A 26,895-nucleotide genomic window follows, 5' to 3' on the forward strand; every position below is an offset into this window, starting at 1 on the left:
CACAGCGGCTCAGATTCCATAAACATCCAAGAGTATGCCTTCACTTTCTGCGGCGCTGGCTCAAGGATGACGGGCTCCAATTCATCAAGTGGAAGTTGCAGCCGCATTTTTTTTTTTTTTTTTTTTTTTTTTTTTTTTTTTGTGCAGATGTCAGGACAGCGCCAGTGACAAAGGTTTGACACCAGAGTCATTTGTCACATGGACGTATTTTTTAACCAAGTGCGTGGGTTCTCCAAAAGCAACGAGATTACTAAGGCAGATGCTTTGCTGTTCCAATAGATTTCGTGCTATATAGGGAGTGTATTGGGGCATTTTGACGCTCAAAACTACTTGAACGTGTGTGAGTGCGTGTGCTGCCGTTATTTTTAACATCAGAGAGGCGAGGGCACACCATCAGTAGCCTGGTCTACATTCTAAACGCCCCTGATCTCAGAGCTATTTGAGCGAGAGGAGGACGCATGTTAGTGTGTGGATTGCGGTTTTTTCCTGATGAAAAGTGTGACAAACTGTATGAATGTGTTGTGTGGGTTATTTTAAATCATGCGTCATACATTAGAAACACCAGAATAGGGCTACATCGACAGTATTTTTTTTAGGCGCCCTTTACGCAGCTGCCTGGTGTCATTTCAGCTCAAGTAAAGCACAAACTGCTGAGAGATTTACGGGATTTTAGCCGTTGGGAACATATTCATGTGCACATGTGTGTGTTTTGTGTGTTATTTTGTATCATACGTAGTAGATGAGGAGAAACAGCGTACACCGACAGTAATTCCTAGGCACCCTTAAGCTACGAGACCACGTGACCAAAGCGGGGCGGTCGAACTACAAGCCATTTTGGGGACGGTGTCAGTTTCCACTGAGCACACACACACTGCTGCATTTTACTGGGGGTGAAGCGAATGTTTTGGAGGCAAAGTTATCGGTGCCGAAGTGGGAAGCTTTCCGAGCCGAAGCCGGAGGACTGGGCTCTTCTGAAGCCGCGGATCGGATACGCACACAGCGCATAGGCGGCGAGGGAAAGAGGAGTTTTATTCGCACATCTGAAATGCGCTCTGCTCCGCCGTGCGCTCTCCGCCACTGACAGCGTCTGCAGCCTGCTTCAAGATGGCGGCTCGGCTCCTATTCATTTTCTGCTGATCGCCTCCCAACTTTCATTGTCTATTCGCCTCAAGACCCACCGATTCCCAGCCCAGCCTTCAGGTATGTCTCATTCGATATCGTCTCTAACTAACGGGGGCAGAAGGTGAGGTTTGCGGTTTGCGCTTTTGTTGTTTTTTTTCTACGCACCGATCCAGCGGTGGATGTGGAGCTTTCAACGGTGGCTGCAGCGATCACCGACGTGGAGCTCTGTGTGTGTCTGCGCACCACTTTTTTTTTCTCTCCTCTTCTTCGCTGTGCAAAAGATGTTCCCCACTCGGGTACAAACGTGAATTAAGATTCACAAACACCCGGTGTTGCATTATCTACCCTTCGGTAATCCGTCCGTATAAGTTGATAACGGTCGGGGTTTGCATTGCGTCGTTTGGATTTAGGTAAAGTGGCAGATCTCGGGCGAACCAGGCTGGGTTGGCTGAGATGTTAAGAGGAGCAAGTGTTCCAAACGCTCCTTCTGAACCCGTATCTCCATGCAGCGTCTTCATGTTATAGAGTTGGGATGTCTGGGATGTTACGAACCCGGTGTTATGTTGGTTTTTGCTGTATATGACCAAATGTTGGATTTATTAACTTAACTTGGGTTGCTCCCACGAACGTGACAAGGAGGCAGACCATTTCAATTGTGCATAAATGTTTCATGACTCCTTCTTGGGCAACACTGGATCTCTGTTAAACATTCACTGTGGCTGGTTATGTCTTGGAGTATGATTATGTTGATTAAGAAGGATGGTTGGGTTTTTGAGAAATTAAAAACAAAAAACAAAAACGTGTATAAATATGGGCGAATCGTCGGTCAGGATACAAAGAGGTGGCTGTGTCCCACCAAACGAGCCAAAGCATCGGTTATTTCACGTAAATTCACATGAGCTGTGACCAGCAGTGGATATGGTATGTGGCTGTTAAAGCTCTTTATGGATTTCCATATTTTCACCTACGGTTATTGGATGGTGGTGCGTTGTATGTGTCTGAATCTGGTGACAACAGGGAAAGACACGAGCCAGGGCTTTCCCCCTCTTGGGGTTGGGATTGGGTTGTGATGGTGGTGGTGGTGATGGGAATTATCATTTTACTATTGAATGCTGTTGGGGACCCTGTGTGTGGTTAATGGGCTAAAATTAATGTATTTCCACCAGCCCCCCGCCCCCCCCCCCCCCCCCCCCCCCCCCCCAGTCCACACACACAACCAGGATTGCACGTTGACAGCCTCACAGGTCTCTGAATAGATGTGACAATGCAGTCAAACGCACTGAATGGGGGTACAGTGTGTAATTAACTCTGTGTGTAAAACACAGAATAAGAGTTATTCCTTTATATTGACTGTCATAAGTTTCAGTCATGTGGCCGATTTGGAATCTCCACTTATTTAAATCAGGGTTTTCGAAATCCACACACAGCGGTTTAAGATGGGGGTCTTGTTTTTTTTTTTCTTTCTTTCTCTTTTTCTTCCTATTGCCGATTTTAATTGGGTTATTCCCAGCTGCTGTTGATTTAAGTGTAAGGAGGGAACCTTTACAAGAGGAACTGGTCTCGGTTTGGGAGTAAACGAGGTGCGCAGGACTCTGGGTCAATGCAAGAGCTGAGAGAAATCTCCAGATTTGTTGTTGCTTTATTGAGAGAATTAAAGCATCAATAGCTGTCTATTTAAAAAAAAAAAAAAAAAAAAAGATGTGTGATGTGGATCTTCTGTATTCATAAATGAAGACCATAATGGAAATCTTGATTGAGCCTGGTGCTGCAGCCGTTTAGAGAAACATTCGTTCCCAGCATGTATGAACTTATTTACGTTCGGATTTCTGGAGTGAACTGACTCCCGAGTCTCATGAAGTGAGCACGCAGCTCCCCCCAAGGACAGAAGGAGAGCAGTTGTCCAAACACCAGTCGGATCGATTAATGGCGCAACAGGCTCCCCCTGCATATATGTAGACATTATCCATCATTATCCGCGTGTGAGGCATCCTTTGAACGGAGTCGCTGGTCAAACTTGCCCGCAGTGGTGTTTGTGTGTGTGTGTGTGTGTGTTTGTTCAGAGGCGGTCAGTAGAGGTCGGTTGGAGCGTTGAAACCGGCCGGGAGCTCGGGGCATGTAGTGCCCGGCTGTGGCTCCGTGAAGTAGCAGTGTGGGTTCAGAGCTGGACAGGCTGGCTGTCACCCGGGGTTTAAAGAGGGTCGGTTCCTCATGTCCAGTCTATAGTTCGACTTTTAATGGCTGGTGTTTGTGTTTCTTCAAATGACAGCAACGGGGGCGCATTGATCAGACATCATGGCACAGCCTTTATTATTATTATTATTATTATATTATTATTATTATGTAGCAACTCAGATTTTTGTTTCCCAACCTTCCACGATAATTTTTTTCCCCTCATGGTTCATAAATATTGGAGAAAATAAATGGGGTTAACTGATGATTCTTTGGCACCGGGTGACTTATTTCACCGTTTGAGCTTTAGTGGCTCAACGGAAACGGGTCTGTAAAGTTAAAATGCCCAGTATAGCCGGTGCTGATGTTTAATAAACGGGCTGTATGTGACAGTGGCGCAGGAATAAATAAGTGTGATCCAGCCGTGCGCTTCAACTTCAGCGCAGTCGCTGCTGTCTGGCCATGTTGCTGCTGCACGGCGCTTATGATCGCGCACACGCCATGTAAAAAAAAAAAAAGAAGAAAACAAACCGAGAATAAAGCAGAGATTATTCCCATTGTTGGATAAACACACGCACGCACGCACGCTCGCACGCACTCCTCTCCGTGAATATATTTTTTTTTTCTTCGCGTCTGATGCTGGCTTCATATGCCTTTCGAAGGAAACCCCGCAGCCCGTTGAACCGATACGGGGCTTTTTTTTTTTTTTTTTTTGCCTCCACAAAATGGCAGCCGTGTTGTCGGCAGCCTGGCAGTCCAGCGGCTGTCTGTGTGCGCGGAGGGAACGGCGGGGGGGGGGGGGAGCCCCTCCGGTTCTTCCACACACATCCCCACGCCCCGCCCCCCATTCGCCTATTCCCGTACCGTACCCGTACTGTTGTTTTGGTTTGACACCCTGCCCTGTTCTGGTCACTGGCGACCAGCCATGTGGGCTTAAAAAAAAGCAAAACGAGTTGCCATAGAAACGCTCAGGTTTCCCCACAGCCTGTGTGGCACACCTGACGCAGTGAATTGGTGTCCTCCAATCAACCCCCCCCCCCCCGCCGCTTTCACCCACATTCAACTCTGGGGCTCCACAGCCTCCGGATCAAATATTATTTTTGCACCAAAATGTCCCAGTTTTCGGCAGAGTGTTTGGTTAGAAAATTGGTGCAGTCACCTACAAATTCTGTCCATTTTTCTCTTCTTTTCTTTTCTTTTTTTTTTTTGGGGGGGGGTCACAGTGACCTGAGGCGCAGATGCCCCTGATTTGAAAGGTTTTCATGCTGGATTGTCCTGATGTGTTTAATTTTCGGTATGTTTCTGTCAGTTCTGTGTAGATATTGGCTCTTTTTAATTTAAAACTAAAGGTTTCAGAGCCGCGTTACGCATTTAAACACCAAACTATCCGATTTGGCACACTGGAGTTATGAACTCCCTCCACCCCCTAAAATAAAAATTCAGTGCCATTACTCATTTTTGGAACTGAGAAACCCTTTGATCTAAGCTCGTTTCTGGCTTGATTGTTAGACATGCACGCTGCTCCTCTGATGTGGCCATGTGTTTAAACGACGCTAGTTTAAGATGAAACGAAGGAGAGGAGAGCGGAGCTCCATCGATCTCTCCGGCGGAAGTGATTGATTTATGATTATTCGCTGCGCCTCGGTCAGGTGACTTCTGCGGCGCGGCTGCACTATCAATCTGCCAGCGAGCACCTTTCCCTTTCGGTTATTATTGGATTAGCATACGAGATGATGTTTCTTTAACACAGTCAAACAAACAGCAGCCTTTTTTTTCCCCCCAAATGGTGTGACTTTGCGCTCTAAAAGAAACCTCTGATGCCTCCCCTCCTCGCCTGCCATGCACGCACGCATTATTTTCACTTCTTATATACATATATATATATGTGTGTGTGTGTGTTTTTTTTTCTCCTCTCTTTCCACACAGGATTGTTGTTCCTTTCTCTCACCATGCATCGAACGACCAGGATAAAGATCACTGAGCTCAACCCTCACCTCATGTGTGTCCTTTGTGGAGGATATTTCATAGACGCAACCACCATAATCGAATGTCTTCACTCATGTGAGCAAGCCCCACCAAAAAACCAGTCTTTCGTAGTTGACATGGAAATGTTATGGCATGTAGAAAATGTGTTGCAGAAAGTTATTGCCTAAAGGAATCTTCCTTACACATCGCACATAGACTCCCCGCACATAGACTTCTATTTAAACTTTGCTGCTGCAGTGTTAATGCTGCAAATTTACCCTGAGCAACAAGTCATTAAAACCAGAGATTTACCAATAGCATGCTAGTTCAGGCTCAGGATATCCTTTCAGATGAAATCTGATGTTTTGTTTTTTCTTTTTCTTTTTTTTTTTTTCTTTTTCTATGGTTTGCAGTCTGCAAGATGTGCATTGTACGCTACCTGGAAACCAGCAAATACTGTCCCATCTGTGATGTACAAGTGCATAAAACCAAGCCTCTGCTCAACATTAGGTGAGAACTGCGGTCACTTTTACCTTCTTATTTATTTTTCTCATTTTCCCTGGGTTTTAAAAGTAGATTTTATCTGTTTCTTGTCTGGCAAAGATATTTTTCCTTAGTTTTGTGGAGTAAACTTATTTTTTTTCTGTTGTAACTTCAATCATTGTTTGAATTGATGCACATTAGAAGGCACATTTAAAAAAAAAAAAAAAAGCAGCCAAGACGGTAGTTTTAACATTCTTTGTTTCCTGTTTCCTGCCCTTTGTGGTTTAGTCCTCTCTTGCTTCCCCAACTGAACAGCTGGATCAACCAGTAATTGGTTTAAAATATTCAGGCATAACATTTTCCACAGCCTTTAATAGCAGCTGTGAATGTCTGTGTGTTGTTTGTGTGCTATAATGTGATAAAGAAAAGCTTTTCAGTCACAAGCTGACACTTGTCTTCTTATCTAAAAGCTTAATTAATAGGAAAATTTTAAACCATCTGTGTCTTATATATATATATATATATAAATGTCCAGTATCTCATTGACTTGACTGATGTTTTTCTTCCTCTCTAGGTCTGATAAAACTCTACAGGACATTGTGTACAAGCTGGTCCCCGGCCTCTTCAAAAGTAAGAGCACGACTATCTCTTACTGTCATTCTAATATGTTCATCCACAGTAAGCCACCTAGTATTGAACCCCTACAGCATCTGTATTACCACCCCTGCAAATCAGAAGTAAAGACATAAGAATAAACACAGTTGTAATCAATTTACCTCTCAAATTCTTAACAAATATATTAAAAGTTGTTTAGATATGGATACGCTGTATTGTGTAAGGCTTTGGACTGGCAAAACGTGATGCTGTCAGTGTTTTTTTTTGTGTAAAATCGGTTATAAACCCGATGTTGTGGTGTTTGCTAAGCTGAGATGATGAGATGTGTTGTATCATCGTGGCATCTGATTGTTTGTGTTACTTTGTAAAATGCTGCTTTTGTTTTGTGTTGTGTTATGCTGCCGTTAAAAAAAAAAAAAAAAAAAAAAAAAAAAAAAAAAACCTGTCCAACTAGGTCAGGCAAAAACTCTGCTTGTTTCATTGCCAAGTTTCAGACATGCACTCCTATAGGGTAGAAAGTGATAATAAAATGGAAGCAGCAGGGTTTTAGCCAAAGGCTATTTTTGCTCAATGAGATATATCCAGTCAAAACATTGATTTTGTCAGTTATTGCATCCCTAGAACTGTTCTAACTTAATTTGTTCAGTTGTGTTCAACAGATGTTTTCAGATTTATTGCTGCAAATTACACAGAGGGGGGAAAAAAGAAAACAAATTCTGGTTCATGCAGCATTTTCAGCTGAAGGTGAACAGACTTGTAATGTCTTCCTGCTTTCTGAATGTCCTCAGATGAAATGAAGAGGCGGAGAGACTTTTACGCGGAGCACCCTGTAGACGGTGAGTTAGAAAGCATGTATCAGTGATCTCATTTCCATGTGGTTGCCATGGTGAAGGGGAGAACAAAGTGTACCACATGCTTTTATTTGCAAATCAGTGTTCCAAAAATATAAGCATTCTTTTTTTTTTTTTTTTTTTTTTTGTAAACTTGAATTTCTGTATAGTCACAAGCCCATCTATATGTGTGTGTTTTTTCTTATTTCCTGCAGCTTCTAATGGATCAAATGAGGATCGTGGAGAGGTGGCAGACGAGGATAAGAGAATTATTACAGATGATGAGATCATCAGCCTCTCCATTGAGTTCTTTGATCAGACCAGGTGGGTTTGATTTCCATGTAAACAGATGACAAAACATTGCATTCAAACATTCAATGTTCTTATTTGAGAAATGTAGTCCCTTTTAAATTTACACATTTTACACAGTGGTTATTAAGTTATGTCATGTGTTCCAACAGATTGTGTTGGAACACATGACATTATTCTGGATCAAAATATACTAGGATCAAAATACACTAGGTCCTGCCAGCCGCCAGCTCAGCGTTCCATCTCTCCATAATATAATATAATACATTTTTTTCAAGGTTAAAAAAAAAAAAAAAAAAAAGGCTTTTTCCAGTTTGTTTTTTTGGTTTTGTTTACTTATAAATACTCTCCAGATCCAGCCTTTATGTCAAGAAATAATGAATTATTTAACTTTATATTTACCAACTTTTTTCACACACTGTTGTCCTTGCAATGCCATACAAACATGCTGTGTGTTTAAAATAAATAAATAAATAAATAAAAAATTACAAACTTAATAGCTGTGGGAGGAAAAAAAAATAATTCAGTTGTTTTTTGCATTTAAATATGGCACTGGCACACGAATACCATGAATATTACAGACTTGAAAAGTTCTGAATATTTTTCCCTTTCATTCTTTGCAGGCTTGGAGTTGGAGTGGAAGAAAAGCAGTCAAAAGATCAGGTATTGCAAGTTGATTTTTCTGCTGTTAACATCCTTTTTAATCAGGTAAAGATGAAACATCCTGCAAGCTGCTTGTCATTCAGCAGCTAATGAATATGAAGTTTGCCACCTCTGCTGAAATCTGTGGACACATTACACACACAACTAAACATTTCTTTCTCTTGAGAAAGGCTACATTGTTTCTGTGAAGCAAATTCTTTTCCTGATTTTAAGGTGGACCAGCCTGTGTCCTCTTTAAAAATTTATATGTGTATGTTGTAGTTACTTTATATTGATCTATTTTTATGTAAATATACTGTGATATGTATAATTTTGGAATGTTTATATAACCTTCAGGTGGCCAACAAGCGGTACCTGCAGTGTCCAGCAGCCATGACAGTCATGCATCTGAGGAAGTTCCTGCGCAGCAAAATGGACATCCCAAATACCTACCAGGTCCTTTTTTTTTAATCCTCATTCATTTATTAATACGTGTAATTTGTACATTTAATGTATTTGTATGTAAACATGTCTCTTTAATAGAATTGCAATTTCAATATTCCTTTTTCAGTATCTTACTTAAAAGCAGAAATATTTACTTTTTTTGTTCTGTTATGACTAAATTGACTTTTTTTTTTTCTCTCCAGGTTGAAGTCATGTATGAAGACGAACCTCTGAAAGATTACTACACGTTAATGGATATAGCATATATCTACACTTGGAGAAGGGTAAGACATCTTTTAAGACTTTTCTGGGCAAAGAGAAGATGTGATTTTTTAAAAAATGGTTTATCCAAACTGCTGCTGAGTCCCAAATCCTAAATGTCCTTAAGTTGCTCATTTATTAAAGTAAATCAAAGAATAGGTAAGTTTAAGACATCAAGACTCATGTCTGTCTTCATCAGATGGATATAGATATACTAAAACATCTTGTTTTTTATAGTTAAAAATACAAATATTAGCAATAAAAAAAAAAGTATCACTCCATTGTTGTTTACCACCGAAATAATTCCTGTTCAGACTTGAAATTATAGTGTAAATCGTGAAATTAGCTTGTATTAGATTTTATTTTGTGCTTTACCAATTAACACTGTAAACTGAAACTCATTCATTATATTTAACTTTATTGAGACAAAGCAGTTTTGACAGAGCACATAAGTTAAATATGGGTTTCTGCCTTGTTGTACCTATGTGTTCAGTTTCTTATTTTTTTATTTTATTGAAAATTTTGCATGAAATACAGGTTAACAGGAGGCTGTTGAATAGATTATGGTCTTTCTCAGACAATCTTATCCTATAAGTTTGTCCCTAAAAGTCCTTATTTTTAATTTTGCATGTGGCCTACGTGCTAAATTACAGAATGTTAAACTATTGTTTAAAATAAAATTTATAATTTTATAATCCACAGAACGGCCCGTTGCCCCTGAAGTACCGAGTCCGACCCAACTGTAAGAAGATGAAGGTGAGCCACGCGCAACAGGAAGGCCAGAACAGCGCGAGCAGATCCGGTCCGGAGAGCGACTCCGCCAGCGACAAAGCCGGTAGTCCCGCCGGAGCGCCCTCCACGTCCTCGTCGCTGCCGAGCCCCGGCACGCCAGCTCAGTCCCCCCACCCGCAGCTCCCGCACGGCCCCAATAACGTCAACGGGACCCCAACCGCCGCCGCTGCCACCACCACCGCCACCAACGCCGCCCCTCCTACTCCCAGCCGGTCCCTCACTCAGTTCAGCAGCGGCACCAGCGGCGGCAGCAAACCCCGGAAGATTTCTCTGAACGGCTCGTCGACTTCTTCCGGATGACGCGGGGCTTCGGATCGGATCGGACCGGACCAGCCAACGCCAGACACCCGCTCAGCTAATACTGTTTTCATGCCAATGTAGTTCCATTGTGTAGACAATGTTTTCTCTCTTTCTCTCTCTCCATTTGTTGTTATAAATATTATGGCATCATATGTAAGTTTAAACGTAGTGGAATCAGAGACATTTCAAAATAAAAGATAGGAGGAAGTTGGGTGGCGTGGGAATTTTTAACACGAAAGCAAATTTTGACGAGAAAAAAAAAAAAAAAAATCAAAGAACGTTGGAAAGGAGAAGGGCAAGCATTTTAAAGCTACGTCTTTATCTTACACAAGAGACTGAAGATAAGACTTTTATATTTTCTTTGAGTTTTTTTTTCCAATTCAACGTGTTTATCATGAATATTTCATGTGTGTTGGGATATTTTGAATCTGTCAGTTTAAACATGCATGCTCATAAGAACACTTTCTTTTCTCTAAGAGGATTCCGCGTGTTTTCCCCACAAATCTCTCTCTCTCTCTCTCTCTCTCTCTCTCTCTCTCTCTCTCTCTCTCTCTCTCTCTCTTTTTTTTTTTTTGGTTTGTTTTTGGAGGTGTTTCGACCTTGTCCCAACGAAAGGAAAATACATTTGTATAGCGCTGTTGGTTTCACGGGAATTTAAAAAAACAATGCCTATGGAGGAAAAATCAACTTTACTTTGCCTTTTACTGGAAAAAAAAACAAACTTTCTTGTAGCTGCAGTGGAATCGGATTGCTTATCCTCCACGTCTTAGCACGTTATAAGCAGTTTTAGAGAATCCACGTGTAAATAGAAACAAAAATGCATATTTAATCAGCGATGTTATTCTCTTATTCCCCTTTGTTCTGAAGGAATGACTTGGGCTCCTGTTCAGCTCCATTTCATGCTCAATGACAGATGTTTTGATGTCTCCCGTGTTTTCCGTATTTGTATCGCTCGATTGTATGACAACTTATTGTATTGTTACTGTTGCACAGTATAAAACATCTAAATAAAACATTTTACACTTACGGAAGAAGTTAGCTCGACTTTTATTTTTTAAATTTATGATGAAAGCTCATCGGTCAGTCTGCGTGAAATTGAAGAAAGGAATCATTTCAAAAGGGCGCAGACTATGAAAAGCGCCAGATGTCTGTCTGAATCAGCAGTGATGTAGGTAACTAAGTTAAGGAGGCCAGATCCCGAGTTGAGGAGGAGATCTGGCCCGTGATCAAATCATCTTTCTGAATGCTTTCATTGAAGATAGAACCCTTTGGGATTTTTTTTATCGACGATTTATCACGAGTAGCACTACACGGAAATGCGGCGGGTTTAAAGTAAGATAAAAAATAAAATGACAGAGAAAAAAACATCTGGACTTCATTCTAATTTATCTCTAATTGATTACTATTTTTTTAAACTTCATTATTAATTCTCATTCTCAAGCAAAGCGGGCATATGCTCTTTATGAAAGTATTAAATTCAAGGCATTTTATGATTATATTGGACCCTAAATGTACACCACTAAACCAACGATTTTTAACGAATTAATCACATTTTCATAATCACAATTTTTTACTTCAAAATCTTTTTTTCCCCCCTTGAAAAGTGAATTAATTATGAACGTGAAAAACCCAGAAATACACACAGTTATGATGTTTAAAGCACTTATCTAGGCGAATAAAAAAAACGAGGATTTGTTAATCAAATCTGGCTTTAAAATAAAACCAGATTAATCCGGAATTAGCAAATCTAGGCGCGGAGCAGAATTTCAGAATCTGTCATACTGTGGTATGACACATTCAGCTGAGGGAAGAAATATCATTGCGCCTTTTATTTTATAAACAAGGTTTCATTACTTCCTAACCTAAAGAAATTAAACGAAAATATTGCTTATTCGGATTTAATAGATAGAAGTATCTCTTAGCCTACTTGGGGCTTAACTGAGCGATAATAAGTCTCATTTAATGTGAGTTGATAATTGTTTCTCCGAATAATCGACAGCAGCCCGCATTTACGTTTAGTGTGAAAAGAAGAAATAAAGAAAAAAAAACAGAAAATGAGTATGATCTTGAACCTGAGTATAATCTGATTTCGCAGTAGAAGTCTAAGATATGGTGGGTTTAATATTTCTTCATTTTAAAATACAGTAACAGTTGGTACCGGAAACAGTAATTCGGTTTAAATAAATAAATAAATGAGGAAAAAAGAAATAAAGAACTCAATAAAGCGGTACCCTGGCACCGGAATCGGCCACCTAAAATATCTTACACTCAGACATTCAGTTGTAGAATGACGCTATATGCTGTTTGGACGTATTTTATTATCTTTGCCTTGTTTTTCTTTCATCTACCTTTTTTCTTCTATGTTCGCGGTGGCAGTAAAGATATATAATGTTTGGATCGATCATATTTCAATGACATTTTTGAAAATAATAATAATAATGAAGTCTATTTAGGCCATATCTCTGTTTATTTATTTATTCATTTATTAAACGGGATTTACAAAAACGCATCTAGGCAGGTCATTTGAGGACACAGTCCTCCAGCAGACAAAGCAGGCAAAAGTTAAAAAGGCAAAGAAAAAGAAGAAGAAGAAGAACGCTTTCATCATGAAAAACTCAGCTCAGAAGCTGAACTGCGTTTTCTGCGTTTTCAGCGTTTTCACTCCCCCCCCCTCCGTTTCCATCTGGCTGCTCTTTTTGTCTTCGAATCGCGTAACGACGTTGCGAAAGTGGGAGACACATCCGCGCTTGTCTTTTAGCGGGAACAAAGGACTGATCTGACTGAACTGAGGGAGCGCGCGGAGCTCTCACTCCCAACGTATTTCCGGGCGGAAAACGCGAGCGCATTTCGAGGTCCGAACGGACTGGAGAACGGCGGAGTGAGTCATCGCCATAATAGACGATCTTGGTGGGGCGATAGAGAACATTCTGCTTCCTGTCTGTTGCCGGGGCAACGCTTAACAACAACACCACCTTAACCTGGACCGGGAGAACCGCTGCACTGAATCCTGTGACAAATTCAGGGTTGTTTTTTTTTTTTAAGATACACACACATTTTAAAAGACGCCTTTTTTTCCCATCCATATAACAATGAGCCAACGACAGATCATTCAAGGTGAGATTCACGAGCTGTTTTGATTCATAAAAAAATAAAGAGAGATAGAGAGAGAGATTCACCACACCGTTCTGTTTGTGCTTTGCAGTTTTCGAGCAGTATCAGAAATCAAGGATGCAATTTGTGCAAACCGTTGCTGATCTGGCAGCCAGACCACAAAACATAGAAATCCTCCAAAATGCTGGTAAGAAACAAGATTGTAACCACTAAGATTTGTTTGCTTTAGCTGCTAATTTCAGTGTTTTACCTCCTCTCCTCTCATATAATCTCCTGCAGGTGTGATGTCCATGCTGCGTCCCCTGATGTTAGATGTGGTCCCCAGCATCCAGCAGACAGCAGCTTTGGCTCTGGGCCGCCTGGCGGATCACAGTGATGACCTGGCTGAGGCTGTGGTGAAGGAAGACATCCTGCCCCAGCTGGTCCACTCCCTGGCCTCACAGAACGTCAGTATCTCATCTTTTATCCTTCAGAAATCTGGAGCTTCTGGCAGGTTGTCTCCACCCTTAAGAGGCTGGTGTTAGAGAGGGAAGAGAGAGACAGACAGAGGCTGTCACCATTAGGGAACTTGGGGTCAGCCTCCTGAATGTGAGAGTGTGTTTTGGGCTAACTTGGCAGTTCGCCTGGGGGCTACTTCAAAACCTAAGAGCCCTTTACCATGAGAGCAACCAGGCCTTTGTTTTCTCTCTCTTTCTCTCTCTCGGCCCACTCAGAGGCACAGAATGGAGGGAGGCAAAGTTTAGGTCCTGTTATTAATGAGGCATTGCAGCCTCATCTTTAAAATTCTGTTGCAGATTTTCATTCCACTCTATTGCAAACGACAGAAGAAAAATCACATTTGAAAAAAGGAATATTTATTTTGTTCAAAGAGTTTCTAGGGAAACTCTCTTATAACACAAACACTTATAATATAAAAAACATATTTTTTAAAAAGCCCTTACTCTTTACACATACACTAATATATGGGTTCAATAAGGGACTAAAGACCAAGATAAATATATATATGAGAAAAACAATTAATTTCCTTGCTGGTTTTGCATATGTGGTTTTTCATGTAGTTATTGAGCAATATAACTTGACATAACCTGTCTTGCACCTCAATTCCTAATAGAAGTCTGTTAATTTAAGTTTGTTATTGAAGTTTGTTATTGAACCGTATAAGGTTTCCGCAGGGTCATTACAACTTATTTGTGTATCTGTGTGTGTGTTTGTGTGCAGAGGTTCTATAAGAAAGCAGCAGCGTTTGTGCTGCGTGCAGTAGCCAAACACTCACCCGAGCTTTCCCAAGCTGTGGTGGCCTGTGGGGGGGTGGATGCCCTGGTTCTCTGCCTGGAGGAGTTTGACCCCGGGGTGAAGGAGGCCGCAGCCTGGGCTCTGGGCTACATTGCACGACACAATGCATGTAAGGAGGACACACTGACATGTTTAGATGTATATGATCTTAACATTTTAGTTTCCTGGTTTGGAGATACATCCTTCATATATCTATATTTTCATGTCTCCCACCTCTTTTCATTATCTTGCAGCGTTGTCGCAGTCGGTTGTGGATGCAGGTGCCGTCCCCCTGCTGGTGTTGTGTCTTCGAGAGCCTGAGATGGCCCTCAAACGCATTGCGGCCTCCACCCTCAGCGACATCTCCAAACACACACCAGAGCTGGCCCAAACTGTGGTGGACACTGGTGCTGTGGCACATCTGGCACAGATGATCCTCAACCCAGATGCAAAACTAAAGGTAGAACATCTCAAAAGGAAAGTTTCAATTACCAGCTGTTGGTTTAACTCAGCTCCTGATGTATAATGGTATAAATGAAAGGAACAATTTTCTGAAATTAAATTATTGTCATTCTGATCTTTTTAAAGATGGTTACAAGCCTTATAGGAATGCTCCCCAAGTAAGATAAAAAGTAATTGATACCTAGGACATGCATGCTAAATATTCATGTAACCTCAGTGTCTTCTGTTGTTTTGAATATTGAAGCTTAGGGCTTTTTTTTTTAGTAATAAGTTCAATCATTTTCTTTAATGCTTTTCTTTGGCATATAATTTACCTGTCAAATAACAATAGGTTATACAGTTATATAATCATGCAGTGAATGATTTTAACAGTACTCTTTAGAGAATATTATATATAATTTGTATAATTTTTATATTATTACATATCTATTGGCTTCCTTCATTCACCTTTTTAACAAACCTCTTGCCTTGTCTGATTTCTGTGTGATAGACTGAATTACACAATTAATTAATTTTTTAAAAGATCCAAGATAATCTCATTTTAAAATACAGAGCTGACAATATTTTTGTTGTCCTGAATAGCAAAACAGACTTAAAAAGATTACAGACTTAAAATCACAGAATCACAGAAATTACAGACTTAAAAAAATATTCTTTAGTACTTTGGATTACACTGATTGCAAATTACCATTGTAGTAACTTTTTAAGTAAACATTATAGAAAATCAGTGTTAAAACCTGCTGAGATGGAATAGAGTAAAGAAATTGTGTTGACATTTCAAGGATCCTGCAGGCAACACAATCATACAGAAGTCAGCTTTCTATCAGTCTTGGAAAAGCTTGAAAATGTGGTGAAATGTGAACAAAAAGTTGCACTAATTCTTGAAAGAAAATCTTTTTTTTTTTTGGCAACAAATCTGAAATATTAACACTGTTCAATTTTAGAACTTAAAAACAATTACATATTAAATTTAGCTAAACTAAAAGATGTAATCCTCAAGAGTAGCTGTGCTAGATGATAAACACTGATATTTCAACAGACGCTGGACAATTTAAAGTAGTAATTTTGGTTTATATTTTAAAAAAATATGACTATGGACATATTCTGACATGCTTTTGTCTCCATCCAGAGGCAGGTGTTCTCAGCCCTCAGCCAGATCAGTAAGCACTCAGTCAGCCTGGCAGAGATGGTGATAGAGGCTGAGATCTTCCCTGCGGCAGTGGTCTGCCTCAGAGATCCGGACGAGTACGTCAGGAAGAACGTCACCACTCTGATGAGGGAGGTGGTGAAACACACACCAGAGGTGCTGCACACACACACACACAGACCCACACACATTTGTAGGCACGACCATCAAATGCAGGGAACAAAGTAATGTGTCAGTGTGCGTTTCCAGCTGTCCCAGGAGATTGTGAACTGTGGTGGCATGGCAGCAGTAATCGATTATCTGGGCGATTGCCACGGAAACCTGTGGCTGCCAGGGATCATGATGCTGGGATACGTGGCAACTCACAGTGAGAACCTTGCCATGGCTGTCATTCTCTCCAAGGTGCGTGAATGTTTGGTTAATCCCTCCTCATGTGACGACTAAACCCACCACTAAAATCTACAGACATTCCTTCAGGGTCTGGTATCTAGGTCATACTAACTGAACCAGCTCTGTTGTGCTGTGTCCTCCTGTCCTGCAGGGGGTGCCCCAGCTGGCCTTGTGTCTGTCTGAGGAAGCAGAACATCACATCAAGGCGGCCACAGCCTGGTCCATCGGCAAGATAGGGCATCACACGCCTGAGCACGCCAAGGCTGTGGCCATGGCTAATCTGCTGCCCAAACTTCTGCAGCTCTACATGGATGCCAGCAGCTCTGAGGACCTGCAGGTCAAAGTAAGAGCTGCAGCTCTGCAGGCTGATTTGCACTGAGACTGAGACAGTGCTAGAATGTTTAGCACAGCTGAAATCAAAGTAAAACTGTTTACTCAAAAACAATCTATTTAGTTTTGGCTTCACTTAAAAGTTTATACCAGCTTGGTAATATTTTATCAGCTTACACTTATTCTGAGGCACAAATAACAGGTATCAGTGATGAAAATAGACTTCAGTGCATTGTTAGTGAGCGCTGAGAGAGGATAAGATAAACTTAAAGGTCAAGGTAGAGGTCCCTTGCTTAAAAGCAGGGAGAAAGGTTAAAGGTTTACATGATTTTTCACAAGTTATGTATTTCATTTCTCTCGTGTCCTTTTCTTTTCAGAGTAAGAAGGCTCTGAAGAGCATTTTGGAGAAGTGTACCTACCTGCCAGCTCTGGAGCCCCTCCTCTACGATGCTCCAAGCAACATCCTCAAACACGTCGTGTGCCAGTTCAGCAAGGTGAGGGAATCTTCGACCAGTTCCACGACCTGCATTTTTAATCTAGATAAATGTCAGCTTTCCACATTTTGGTGATTCAGATGATGACATTTTTATATTGTATTAGACACCATGTCCTCCCTTCCAATCAAAGGTGCTGCCACATGACAGTAAGGCCCGGCGTCTGTTTGTGACCAGCGGGGGTCTGAAGAAAGTGCAAGAGATCGAGGCTGAGCCTGGCTCTGCTCTGCAAGAGTACATCAACGCTATCAACAGCTGTTTCCCTGAAGAGATAGTCAGGTACACACTGGCAAGCTAAGACACGTACTTTGTCAACATCTAAACCACTCTCAGTGTGTGTGTGTGTAACAGTGAGAGACCTAAACTGCAATCTAGGACTGACTCATCTGATGGGATTAAGCAGCAGCACACCAGACTTGACTCATTTAATCAACTGATCTCAGTCTTCAGACAGCTGATTGGTCAAACTGTGTGCTCTTGATTGGTTGGAAGAAAAACTTGCAGCCACATGACCCTTTGTGGAACAGTTTGGACACCTATGTTATTGACTGTCATTTCAGAACTATGTGCTGACTCAGTTGGAATTGTTTCCTGTTTCAATCTTGATCTTTCCCTCCACTATCAGCTAAAATGTGTCCTATAACCTGTGCTTTGTTTTGTAGTGTTTTTCAGGGCAACAAAATGCTTTGGTTAGAAATAATGATCATGAATAAAATGAACAAGAAAAACACAAAAAATAATTAAAATCAAAGTTACATATGAAAAAACTCAGGAGATACAAATAAACAGTTTCTTTAAAAAAAAAAAAGTGGAAGTAAAGTTAATTAAAAAAAATTCAGCATTAGCTGGATGACAATGGTTAAAAAAAAAAAAGACAATTCTTCAGTATAACTCACCACCTAAGGTATTGACATTGTGTGTGTGTGTGTGTGTTTTGTTTCAGATACTATTCCCCTGGCTACTCAGAAGTCTTGTTGGAGAGGTTGGAGAACTACCAGCCAGCCTGATATCACACTTACTGCACGCATTATTGTTATTATTTGAAGATGCCCTGTGTATCCTGTGATGCCCAGGATACACACCACTGTCATAGCTATATGTTGTGTCCTAGGCCCAAGATAAAAATAAAGAACAGCTATTCCAACTTTATTGTGCCATTCTAATGACTTCTGAACTCAGTGTGACATTTCATGGAGTCTCTTATAAACTAATCTCTTATGCCCACTCTGGAGAGATCAAAGGTTTTGTGACAGAGCAGTCGTGGTAGGGAACAAGTGTGTTGCTCAAAGACACTTCAGCAGGCTGCAGGTTTGCTGGCACACAGATTTAAACCTGCATCTCGTTTAAGAAAAGCTCCCCAATCATATCTATCTGATATACATACATTTTTTTTTTCATTTTCCAGGGCAGAACAAAACAAAACAAAACAAAACAAAACAAAACAAAACAAAACAAAACAAAACAAAACAAAACAAAACAAAACACAAACAAACAAACAAAATAAAAAACAAAGCAAAAAAACAAACAAGAACGAAACAAGTACGTCGATACCTGGGATAATGAATAGCTTTCTGTCTATGCTGTGGTTTTGCAGGGGTCAGGCTGCCCCCTGGCGGTCGTGACCTCTCACTGCGGCTCGGTTGTGTGCGTGTGCGTATGTGCGCAGCAGCTGCAGCGCACGTGGCGAGCCCCTCTTTGTTTGTTGTCTGTGCTCGTGCTTCTACGGCTCAAATAAGCCTCCGCCTCTGAGCGCTGCGGGGATCTGAACACGCTGCTGCCACCGGACCCTTCCTCTTAAAAAAAAAAAAAAAAACTGATTTTTGTATCCACACTGGAACTCGTCATTCCTATCGCGATGTCATCGTGAAACGTTATTTTCTTCACAGGTTTCAGGGAAGCGAAGCGCTTTTCTAAATACAAACAAAAATAAAATACAGAGCTCGTGGGTCTGGGCTATATATATAAACAAAAGACATTTTATTCCCGCGTTTGTTATGGCATATGATGAAAATGCAAAGCGTTAATATTCAAAGGAGCATGATCGAAAACAACCCATGCATTTGTTCCTCACTTGATTGTACAATAAAGCTTTACGCGGGCGTTTGTATCCAACGCAGCCCGTTACAAAACATTACAACGGCTTTTGTTGTAACGGCGGACCTCTTCGACGCTAATCTGTCGGTGCTGGACGGAAACGTGTGAGCATTTCGTTAAAGTTAAAGTTAAAATATTAAAAACAGCTACCATTCATTTAGTGAGGCATTTAACACTATAAAAAAATATGTACATATATAATGAAAATTATACATGCTGGGATGAATCCAAATACCTTAAATGTGTGCGTACATGGCTGGAAGAGATGATCTACCCAGCAATTAAGATGTAATAGCAGCTGAATTTCATCACTCCAAATAAAGAAATAAATAAATAATTAAATAATTAAATAAATGTATAGAAATTAAATCGATTTAAATGTATTTATTTATTTATTTTGAATAGCCGAGTGAAAACTGACGAAAGCATCCAGGCACGAAAAGGTCTCAAGTGTTAGAGAAAACCTTTTTGATCGAAATGAGAAAAATAAAAAAAAAATACTGTAACTAAATAATTTCTGGGCACTAATTACAAACACAAAAATAAATATGTTGTCATCTAACACGTCTATTCATATTTGATAATTTGCGCGTATGGGGCACGTGAGCTGTTGGTCTTCAGTCTCCTCGAGGACAAACGGGGAAACGGAATGAAAATACTCTGAGTGGAAAACTTTAAACTTTCATATAATATGTAGTTATGCGTTTGAGTTACACGAGGAAACGACATTTTAATTATGTTAACTTGGTCATTTAATTTTAACTCACGCCAGATTTATCGGATTGCAATTACAATTTTATACTACTTTTATCAACCATGAACCCACCTTCCCTTTTATTATTCTTTAGTTTTATGTAATGTCCAAAGCGTAACTCACTCCGGTAACAACAATTTTTTTTTAAAGACTGACCATGTTTGCGTCTATCATTACACTTCAGTCATCAGTTCATTAAAAATAAATAAGAAATTAATTAATAAATCACCTCAACATTCATCGCTATTTAGACCTAATGACTTGCAACTTATTAACAGCTTACACATAATTAAATACTTAAATTCTTTCAGCTACAGATGCTGGTGAAACGCGTTACATTATACCGGCAGAGACTGATGCACAGTCAATAACCACAAAAATAGAAACAAATAAATAAATAAACAAATAAAAACAACAACAAACCAAAAACAAAAGGATTAAATGGTGACAGTTAAACCCTGCAAAGCTCTTTTCCTGTAACTAACATGAGTCATGTGAAAGTCATTCTTTTTCCTTCTTTCTTTGCAGACACCATGAGTGTTAAAAGAACTGTTGAATATTTCAACTCAAATATACAGCATCACACAAAGTACAAACAAAATCTGAACAATCCAGTGAATGGGGGTAAAAAAAAAATGGGACTTGGAGACGTAAACAACAACAAAGAACAAACCATCAGAGGTAGACTTTGAGTTAAGCAGAACAAGTGCTTTAATTGGTTTGAGTGAACGCTTATGGAATGGAGTGTATTATCATCATCATTAAAATGTGAAGAACAATACAACATCATTTTGGCCTTTCTGCCACTGAAAGGGAACTCTCACCAACCATTGTCAAACAGCAACTAACAAACACACTCACACATATACACACACACACACAGTAATGCTTTAACCAATGCTTAAGACTTTTAGATGTAGTCTAAAAGTACTTGGGGCTGATGTGAGACCAAAGCACATTTCTGCAGGGATGAGATTTCCTGGCCTGGTGTGTGTTTGTGTGTGTGTGTATGTGTGTGTGTGTGTTGACCCGACTTTTGCATGTAAATTCAATGGGTTCAGCTATTTTTGAGCACTTAAAAAAAAAAAAAAAACAATAAAAAAAATTATTTGTTGTCCCCAAAGATGTGTTGATGTTCAGTTTTAAAGCCAAAGGAAATTTCACCAACTCCGCAGACCTTGCCTGCCCTCTAGTCATTTGTATCTGTGATCTAATTTTCCCTTAACACTTGATAAACCACATGAAAACAGGGCTGTTTACCCACAACTCTGGACATGTGAGCAATACACAGATCACCCCATCTCCCAGTAAGAGAAGAAGAAAAAAAAAAAAAAAGGAAAAAACAAATTCAGTTCAAACAGACATATTACAATACATAATGTTCTTCAAGCTCATGTTGGGGTAGTTCTGACTGCTGTAAGATGCTTTTGGCAAGTTAAGGCTTGGCAGCAGGTGGACAGGTGGGTGTGGTCAATGGGTGAAGGAGCTCATTCATGACAGAGGTCACGAAAACAAGGACTTATTCATTTCGAGGTACAGCAGCAGGGCGCGTGTGTTATCGTCTCTAATTTGCATCAGTTAAAGTCTGGCATTATTACTCCAAAAACAAACCGGTGGGGGGGAAAAAAACGAAAGAAAGACAAAAAAAAAAACGTCCTCCCAGCATGCCCTGCTCTGTTTTCTACATTTGCTGATGTTTGACTAAAGGAAGCCTTCAGGGCCAAACAGAGCAAAGCAGACTAGAAGTCGATTGTGGTCCCTCATTTCCTGTTTTCCTTATGACACGACCTATGTACATCATGACCTACATGACAATAGAAACAAAAACAGCCCATTTACAGTGAAAGAACACAGAAATATCAACTAACCACTGACTTGGGATGAACTATCAGCTGATAATCTCCCTGATAACAAGCAGGTAAACTGACAGGGTTACACAGAAAATGGAGGTGAGGGTGCAAGAGAACATAAACCAGTTTCAGAAATGAATCGCAGTTGTAACACTTAGAAAAGATCACAATCCTGAAATGTGACTGCATCTGTGGTTAGTGGCTGAATGTGATGAAGATGCTGACGGTCCGCTGGGGGGGCCACGGGCCGTCAGTTAGCGAGGACCAGAGTGGCAAAACACAATCACAACACGCATACTCCACAAAGCACTTCCACACACAAACGTTCTTTATCAAGGCAGGACCAGCGTGAAAGAAGAAGGGGTTAATATCAGCAGACACCCCCCTCCAGTCTGATGAGAAGGTAAAGGATGTCTGTACACACTGAATAACCAGAAGGGTGGATCCGAACGTACAGAACTGAAAGCGATCCACCATCCCCAAATTTAAGACAGCTATTCACTTGTTTTTTTTGTTGTTGTTTTTTTTTTTTTTTGGTTAAAACACAATCATTAGAATGGTTTTTGTTTAACTGACTGAACAACATCAACAAATTGAAACACAGAGGGATGCTGGAGTGGGAAAAGGTTGAGCTGGGGGTGAACGGGGGGGGGGGGGGGGGGGGGGGTTGAAAATAAAGTTGGAAACAATGCATGTCAAAGTAAACACCCTATTATTAAAATAACCTTTTACCTTTGTTTTAAAAAAAGATTACAAAATATAAAATTAAATAATTTTGGAGTATAAAGGCACACATCTTGCACAGTGTATACAATGAAAAACAGTTATTTAAAGCATGGTAGGGACTATTTTACACTGAACAGCTCACAAATGTGGTTAAAGTGGAGGGACACAAAGAGAACCTGAACAGCCAACAACACAGACTTAGAGGGCAAAGGAAACTTAGTCCTGTGACATGCAAATTTTTTTTTTTGTAATTTTTTTTTTTTTTTAAGTACATCTATACTAAGCATTGTATAAATTCAAGCAGTATCATTCTTCATTTACCACAGCAACATCATTCATTCCCACAGGTGGCTCTTTTTTCTTTTTTAATACATCTATATTTCATGACTAAAATCCAATGTAAAAATATAAATGTGAATATAATCTATGATATCTAAAGAAACATATTGTGATGGAAGCTTTCTGCATGGGTAAGAATAGTCAAGGAGGATGACTTTACTTGTTTTAGTTGGTTATCCAAAGGTGATACACAACATCACACGCACAACAACTTTTCTCACTTACATACAAGTATATTGCATTTCCCTTGTTAAGACCATATCAACTAATTGGGATTATATTCGTAACATTTGGTTCCTTTCCTCTTGTGCAAAATATACAAAAAAAAACAACCGCAAACAGAAACAAACAAAAAAAAAATATTACCACATCAATTCATAAAACCACCAAATTCAAAACACAGATAAACCACCTTTAAAAAATGTCAACAGTAACAACACAAACAACAATGAATAACAGACTCACAGCTGGCGTTAGAGAAGAGAATGATGCCGTTGGTGTTAATGACTTAACAACATGTATCTTTACATCTGCAGCTACTCTTCCCAACCTCCCCATTCTTTTTCTCCCCCTATACAACTTTTGAACACTGACACACACACACCGTTCGCCATCACTGGGTGTGTGCTGGTACGATGCTGGAGGTAAACCGTCTTCTGTTTGCCCTGAAGTACAGTCACACTGTTGCCTTGTCTCAAACCCCACCGCGACAACACCACAGAGCACTTCTAAAAGGACGGGGAAAGGTTAGTTTACAAAAGCCGTGTAAACAGAACCTGTCCACTTTCCCTGTCTAATTTTGCAGTAAATTCTTTCCACACAATTCCTGTAAGTAGTACCCATCGGTGAGAATTGATGGAGGAGACAGGATTTGAGATCAGGCTTCTAAGATTCAATTCTGAGTTCCTTTTCCTCTTTGTTGCGGCGCATGTAACAGAACAAGAACTCCTAACATCTAACAACAAACAAAAGTGCAACATTTTTTTTATTTATTTCAATCATAAGGTGCTGATGGCGACAGAAAGTTAAGGGGTCTTGATGTTTCAATCTGACACCCCTATACGAACAAGAAGCGACTTCACTCTTAATCGCTATACACAAGCCTTCTGGGTCACTTCCTGTCACAGGAACAGGAACCATGTCAAAAAATGCCCAACATATTCAGAGTGAATGCAAGTAAATGACACTAAAGAGAAGCTGGTTGCTCGAATCCCTCTTCTTCTTCTTCTTCTCATTTTAAGGTACATATCCTTCTCTGAATCGCTCTTTATCACTGTACATCACGACAAAGCAAAAAGGGGACGACGCACTACAAGACACTGAGGTGCAACTAGTGCTGGAAACAAGCATTATAATTTATTGCAACAAGTTAATTCATCTCAGCTAATGAGCAGTGTTGGTTTGAGTGTGTGGGGCGAGAGGACAACCCAAAAGCTCAATTCATTAACTGTACACGCAAGGAACGGGAGGGGAAGGGGAGGCATCTAAAGAGTTGGGTGAAGGAGGAGGAATCAAAACAGGAAGATTTGTTTGGCTGAGTATTTGTATAGCATTTGGGTGGGGGTCTGGCTGTTGGCCTATTGGAAGACTGCTTCCTACTTCCTGAAATGAAGCAACTGAATTAGGCGAGGCTCAACATAAACTTCCTCTTTACATCCCACTCAAGCCTTTTCTTTGCAAGAGGGAACTTGTGCTATAATCCGATCTCTGCATTCCCCTTGACCTCACACTACACCACCTCATACCCTCCCCAACCTCCCCCTGAAACACCAAAAGGGAAAGACAAATACAAAAAAAAAAAAAAAAAAAAGTAGGGTTCTGGATGTTATGTTAGAGGCAATACAAAAAAAGCCATAGTCCCACATAAACAACCATACAGACAAAACAAATTATATAAAAAAAATGTAATAACTTGGACACTTGCTTTCAACACCCTTATCATTCAAAGTAACACACGAACAAAACTCAACAGAGGAGAGGTTAAATGTAAACGAATGATGTTTTTTCTTTCTTTTCTTTTTTTTTTTTTTTAGCTGCAGAGCGTGGCACCCCACTGAAAGAGAGAAACAAACAGGGAGGGATGAGGAGAACGGATGAGGGAGAGTGATACGAAGCCATCACAGCACCTTATTAATTCAGCCTCTTGATGGTTTTTCTCTCCGTCGCTTTTTCTTCTCCGCCCTACTCCCCACCTGCCCTCCCTTTCCCATGTGCCTCTGTGGCCCCTGTTGCTCCTGGAGGCTATGACAGGATAGTGGTGATGAAATCATAAAACCTCTTGGAGTACTGCTCTGGGTTCACCGTGGAGATCTCCGCTCCGGCCTGCAGAGGGAAACGGACAGAAACAATATTCCACCTATACAGTATATTAGTTTATAGTTCGTCTGAACCATATATCTTGTATGCAAATATATACCCCATGTTTGACAGTCTTGGCGGCGTGGGCAGCTTTCTTCTTGGCATCATAATGCTGCAGGATGTCTATGACAGCCATGAAGTAAACCTCCTTCCTGGGAGCACCTGAGGTTTAAAACAAATGCACTCTAAATGAGAATCTATATAGCTACACTGCACTGTCAGGCAAAAAAAAAAAAAAAAAAATCTGGTACTGTTAAATATGACAAGCAAAATCCTTGAGAGACTTTTGACAGCAAAAGGTCTGACAACTACAATGAAAGCCACAACATCCAGTAGGGGGAGCTCTCAGTATTGTATTTATTACTATAGTGTTAATACAACCCTCACAATGCAGAGGTTGTGTTTAACATGCAGCTAGCTACTCACTATCATTGCTTTTGATGGCGTAGACGTCAATAGTGGGATCAAACTCTCCAGGTGACAGAGGTTTGGTACTGTCCAGGGTGTTGCTGGGGCTGTCAGGGGGCGTCCCAATGCCCCCTCCGTCGCTCTCCCCTTCCTCCTCCGCCTCGTTGTCCTCGCTCTCCACCTCCTCCTGCTCGGATCGCTCCACATCGTGGATCCCCACCAGCAGGCTGTAGTCCATGAGCTTCAGCTGGGCCAGGAACTGAGGGCCGATGGAAGAAGGTGGGACAATATAGGAAACCGAAGCAAGTGTGAAGATGGGAGGAGCATAGATAGCAAAGTGACGAAAGGAGGGAAAGTTGAAAGGGTGGAGCCAGAGAAAGAGGAAATGCATGAACACAGACAGAAAAAGATGACACCGTTGGATGGGTGGGCTTCACAGCAAGATTTCCTGCCTCAAAATATTTCAACAGACACAGCAGCTAGCTCTTGATACAAGCAATACATCCAAAGCTCTTGACAACAACATAAGTGCAACATGGATTGCTTAGATGTGAGTCAACTCAAAAATGTTGATGATGTTCACAGTGTGCTTGCAGAAAGCCATAAGTTCAGTCATATTTAATTGTTAACACCTACCTCCACATCTTTCCTAAGCTTCTCCAGGAACATTTTCTTGTTCTCCGCATCAATGTAGATCTTCTGCCCATCATTGATGAAGTCATTGTCCTTGTAGGTGGGCAGCTCCTTGGCCTGCCCATTAGTATTGGAGATTAGCGACCAAATGAAAAACAGTCAAAACCAAAAACACTAGAATGTTCCAACCCTGAGCGGCATGGTACTGTAGTAGACCTGGGCAAAAACGTGACAGAATTCTGGTGCTTAAATCAAGCGTCAATTTTCGTTTTTAGAAGATGAGTAACAAATAGCAGTTCATCCAATCACAGAGAGCTTGAATCCCTGAATATATTTCAATTTTGGTTGAGATATTTGACATAAAGGTCAAAAACTGGATAGAAAGAAGATTTACTAAAAGCAGTAACACCAGCATCAGTGTTCTTCATCCTTTTTCCCCAGAACACTTAAAAAAAATTAACACTTTAATATAGTGCATATGCTATTACATAGGATTAAAAGATAGCATATTGCCATCTTGTTCAGCTGTAAGAATCAGGGGGTATTTCAAAATGCATGATGACAAAGATTAATTCTGATCCTAGAAATGAGTCAT

General features: G+C 40.5%; 3 protein-coding genes across 5 annotated transcripts in view; 2 read left to right on the forward strand and 1 right to left on the reverse strand.

Annotated features, from left to right (window-relative positions):
* The first annotated feature begins 863 nt into the window (after window positions 1–863).
* Window positions 864–10,267, forward strand: bmi1a (bmi1 polycomb ring finger oncogene 1a). Of its 2 annotated transcripts, XM_041065603.1 has the most exons (10): window positions 864–1,200; window positions 5,218–5,352; window positions 5,670–5,766; window positions 6,314–6,369; window positions 7,143–7,190; window positions 7,400–7,508; window positions 8,117–8,156; window positions 8,493–8,591; window positions 8,783–8,863; window positions 9,543–10,267. In XM_041065603.1, exons 2-10 carry the CDS (start codon window positions 5,241–5,243, stop codon window positions 9,930–9,932), a joined length of 1,032 nt encoding a protein of 343 aa, XP_040921537.1. In that variant the 5' UTR covers window positions 864–1,200; window positions 5,218–5,240; the 3' UTR covers window positions 9,933–10,267. The 2 variants fall into 2 exon arrangements, with proteins under 2 accessions (XP_040921537.1, XP_040921536.1); XM_041065602.1 differs by lacking the exon at window positions 864–1,200 and having other exon boundaries at window positions 4,538–5,352.
* A 2,754-nt stretch (window positions 10,268–13,021) lies between these two features.
* Window positions 13,022–18,153, forward strand: spag6 (sperm associated antigen 6). Its single transcript, XM_041066060.1, has 11 exons — window positions 13,022–13,046; window positions 13,135–13,230; window positions 13,323–13,489; window positions 14,262–14,445; window positions 14,570–14,775; window positions 15,907–16,080; window positions 16,174–16,326; window positions 16,466–16,657; window positions 17,022–17,138; window positions 17,272–17,417; window positions 18,082–18,153. The coding sequence occupies exons 1-11, from the start codon at window positions 13,022–13,024 to the stop codon at window positions 18,143–18,145; spliced, it is 1,524 nt and encodes a 507-aa protein (XP_040921994.1). The 3' UTR covers window positions 18,146–18,153.
* A 4,130-nt stretch (window positions 18,154–22,283) lies between these two features.
* Window positions 22,284–26,895, reverse strand: part of pip4k2aa (phosphatidylinositol-5-phosphate 4-kinase, type II, alpha a) — a 30,048-nt gene continuing 25,436 nt past the window's right edge. For both annotated transcript variants that reach the window (XM_041065276.1, XM_041065275.1), the window contains 4 exons: window positions 26,304–26,417; window positions 25,686–25,926; window positions 25,318–25,421; window positions 22,284–25,223 (listed from right to left, as the gene is read on the reverse strand). In XM_041065276.1, coding sequence (XP_040921210.1) covers window positions 25,143–25,223; window positions 25,318–25,421; window positions 25,686–25,926; window positions 26,304–26,417 — 540 coding nt within the window. In that variant the 3' untranslated portion in view covers window positions 22,284–25,142. The remainder of the gene's footprint in view (window positions 25,224–25,317; window positions 25,422–25,685; window positions 25,927–26,303; window positions 26,418–26,895) is intronic.

The sequence above is a fragment of the Toxotes jaculatrix genome, chromosome 20 (genome assembly GCF_017976425.1).
Source record: "Toxotes jaculatrix isolate fToxJac2 chromosome 20, fToxJac2.pri, whole genome shotgun sequence".
NCBI classification, from domain to species: Eukaryota; Metazoa; Chordata; class Actinopteri; family Toxotidae; genus Toxotes; species Toxotes jaculatrix.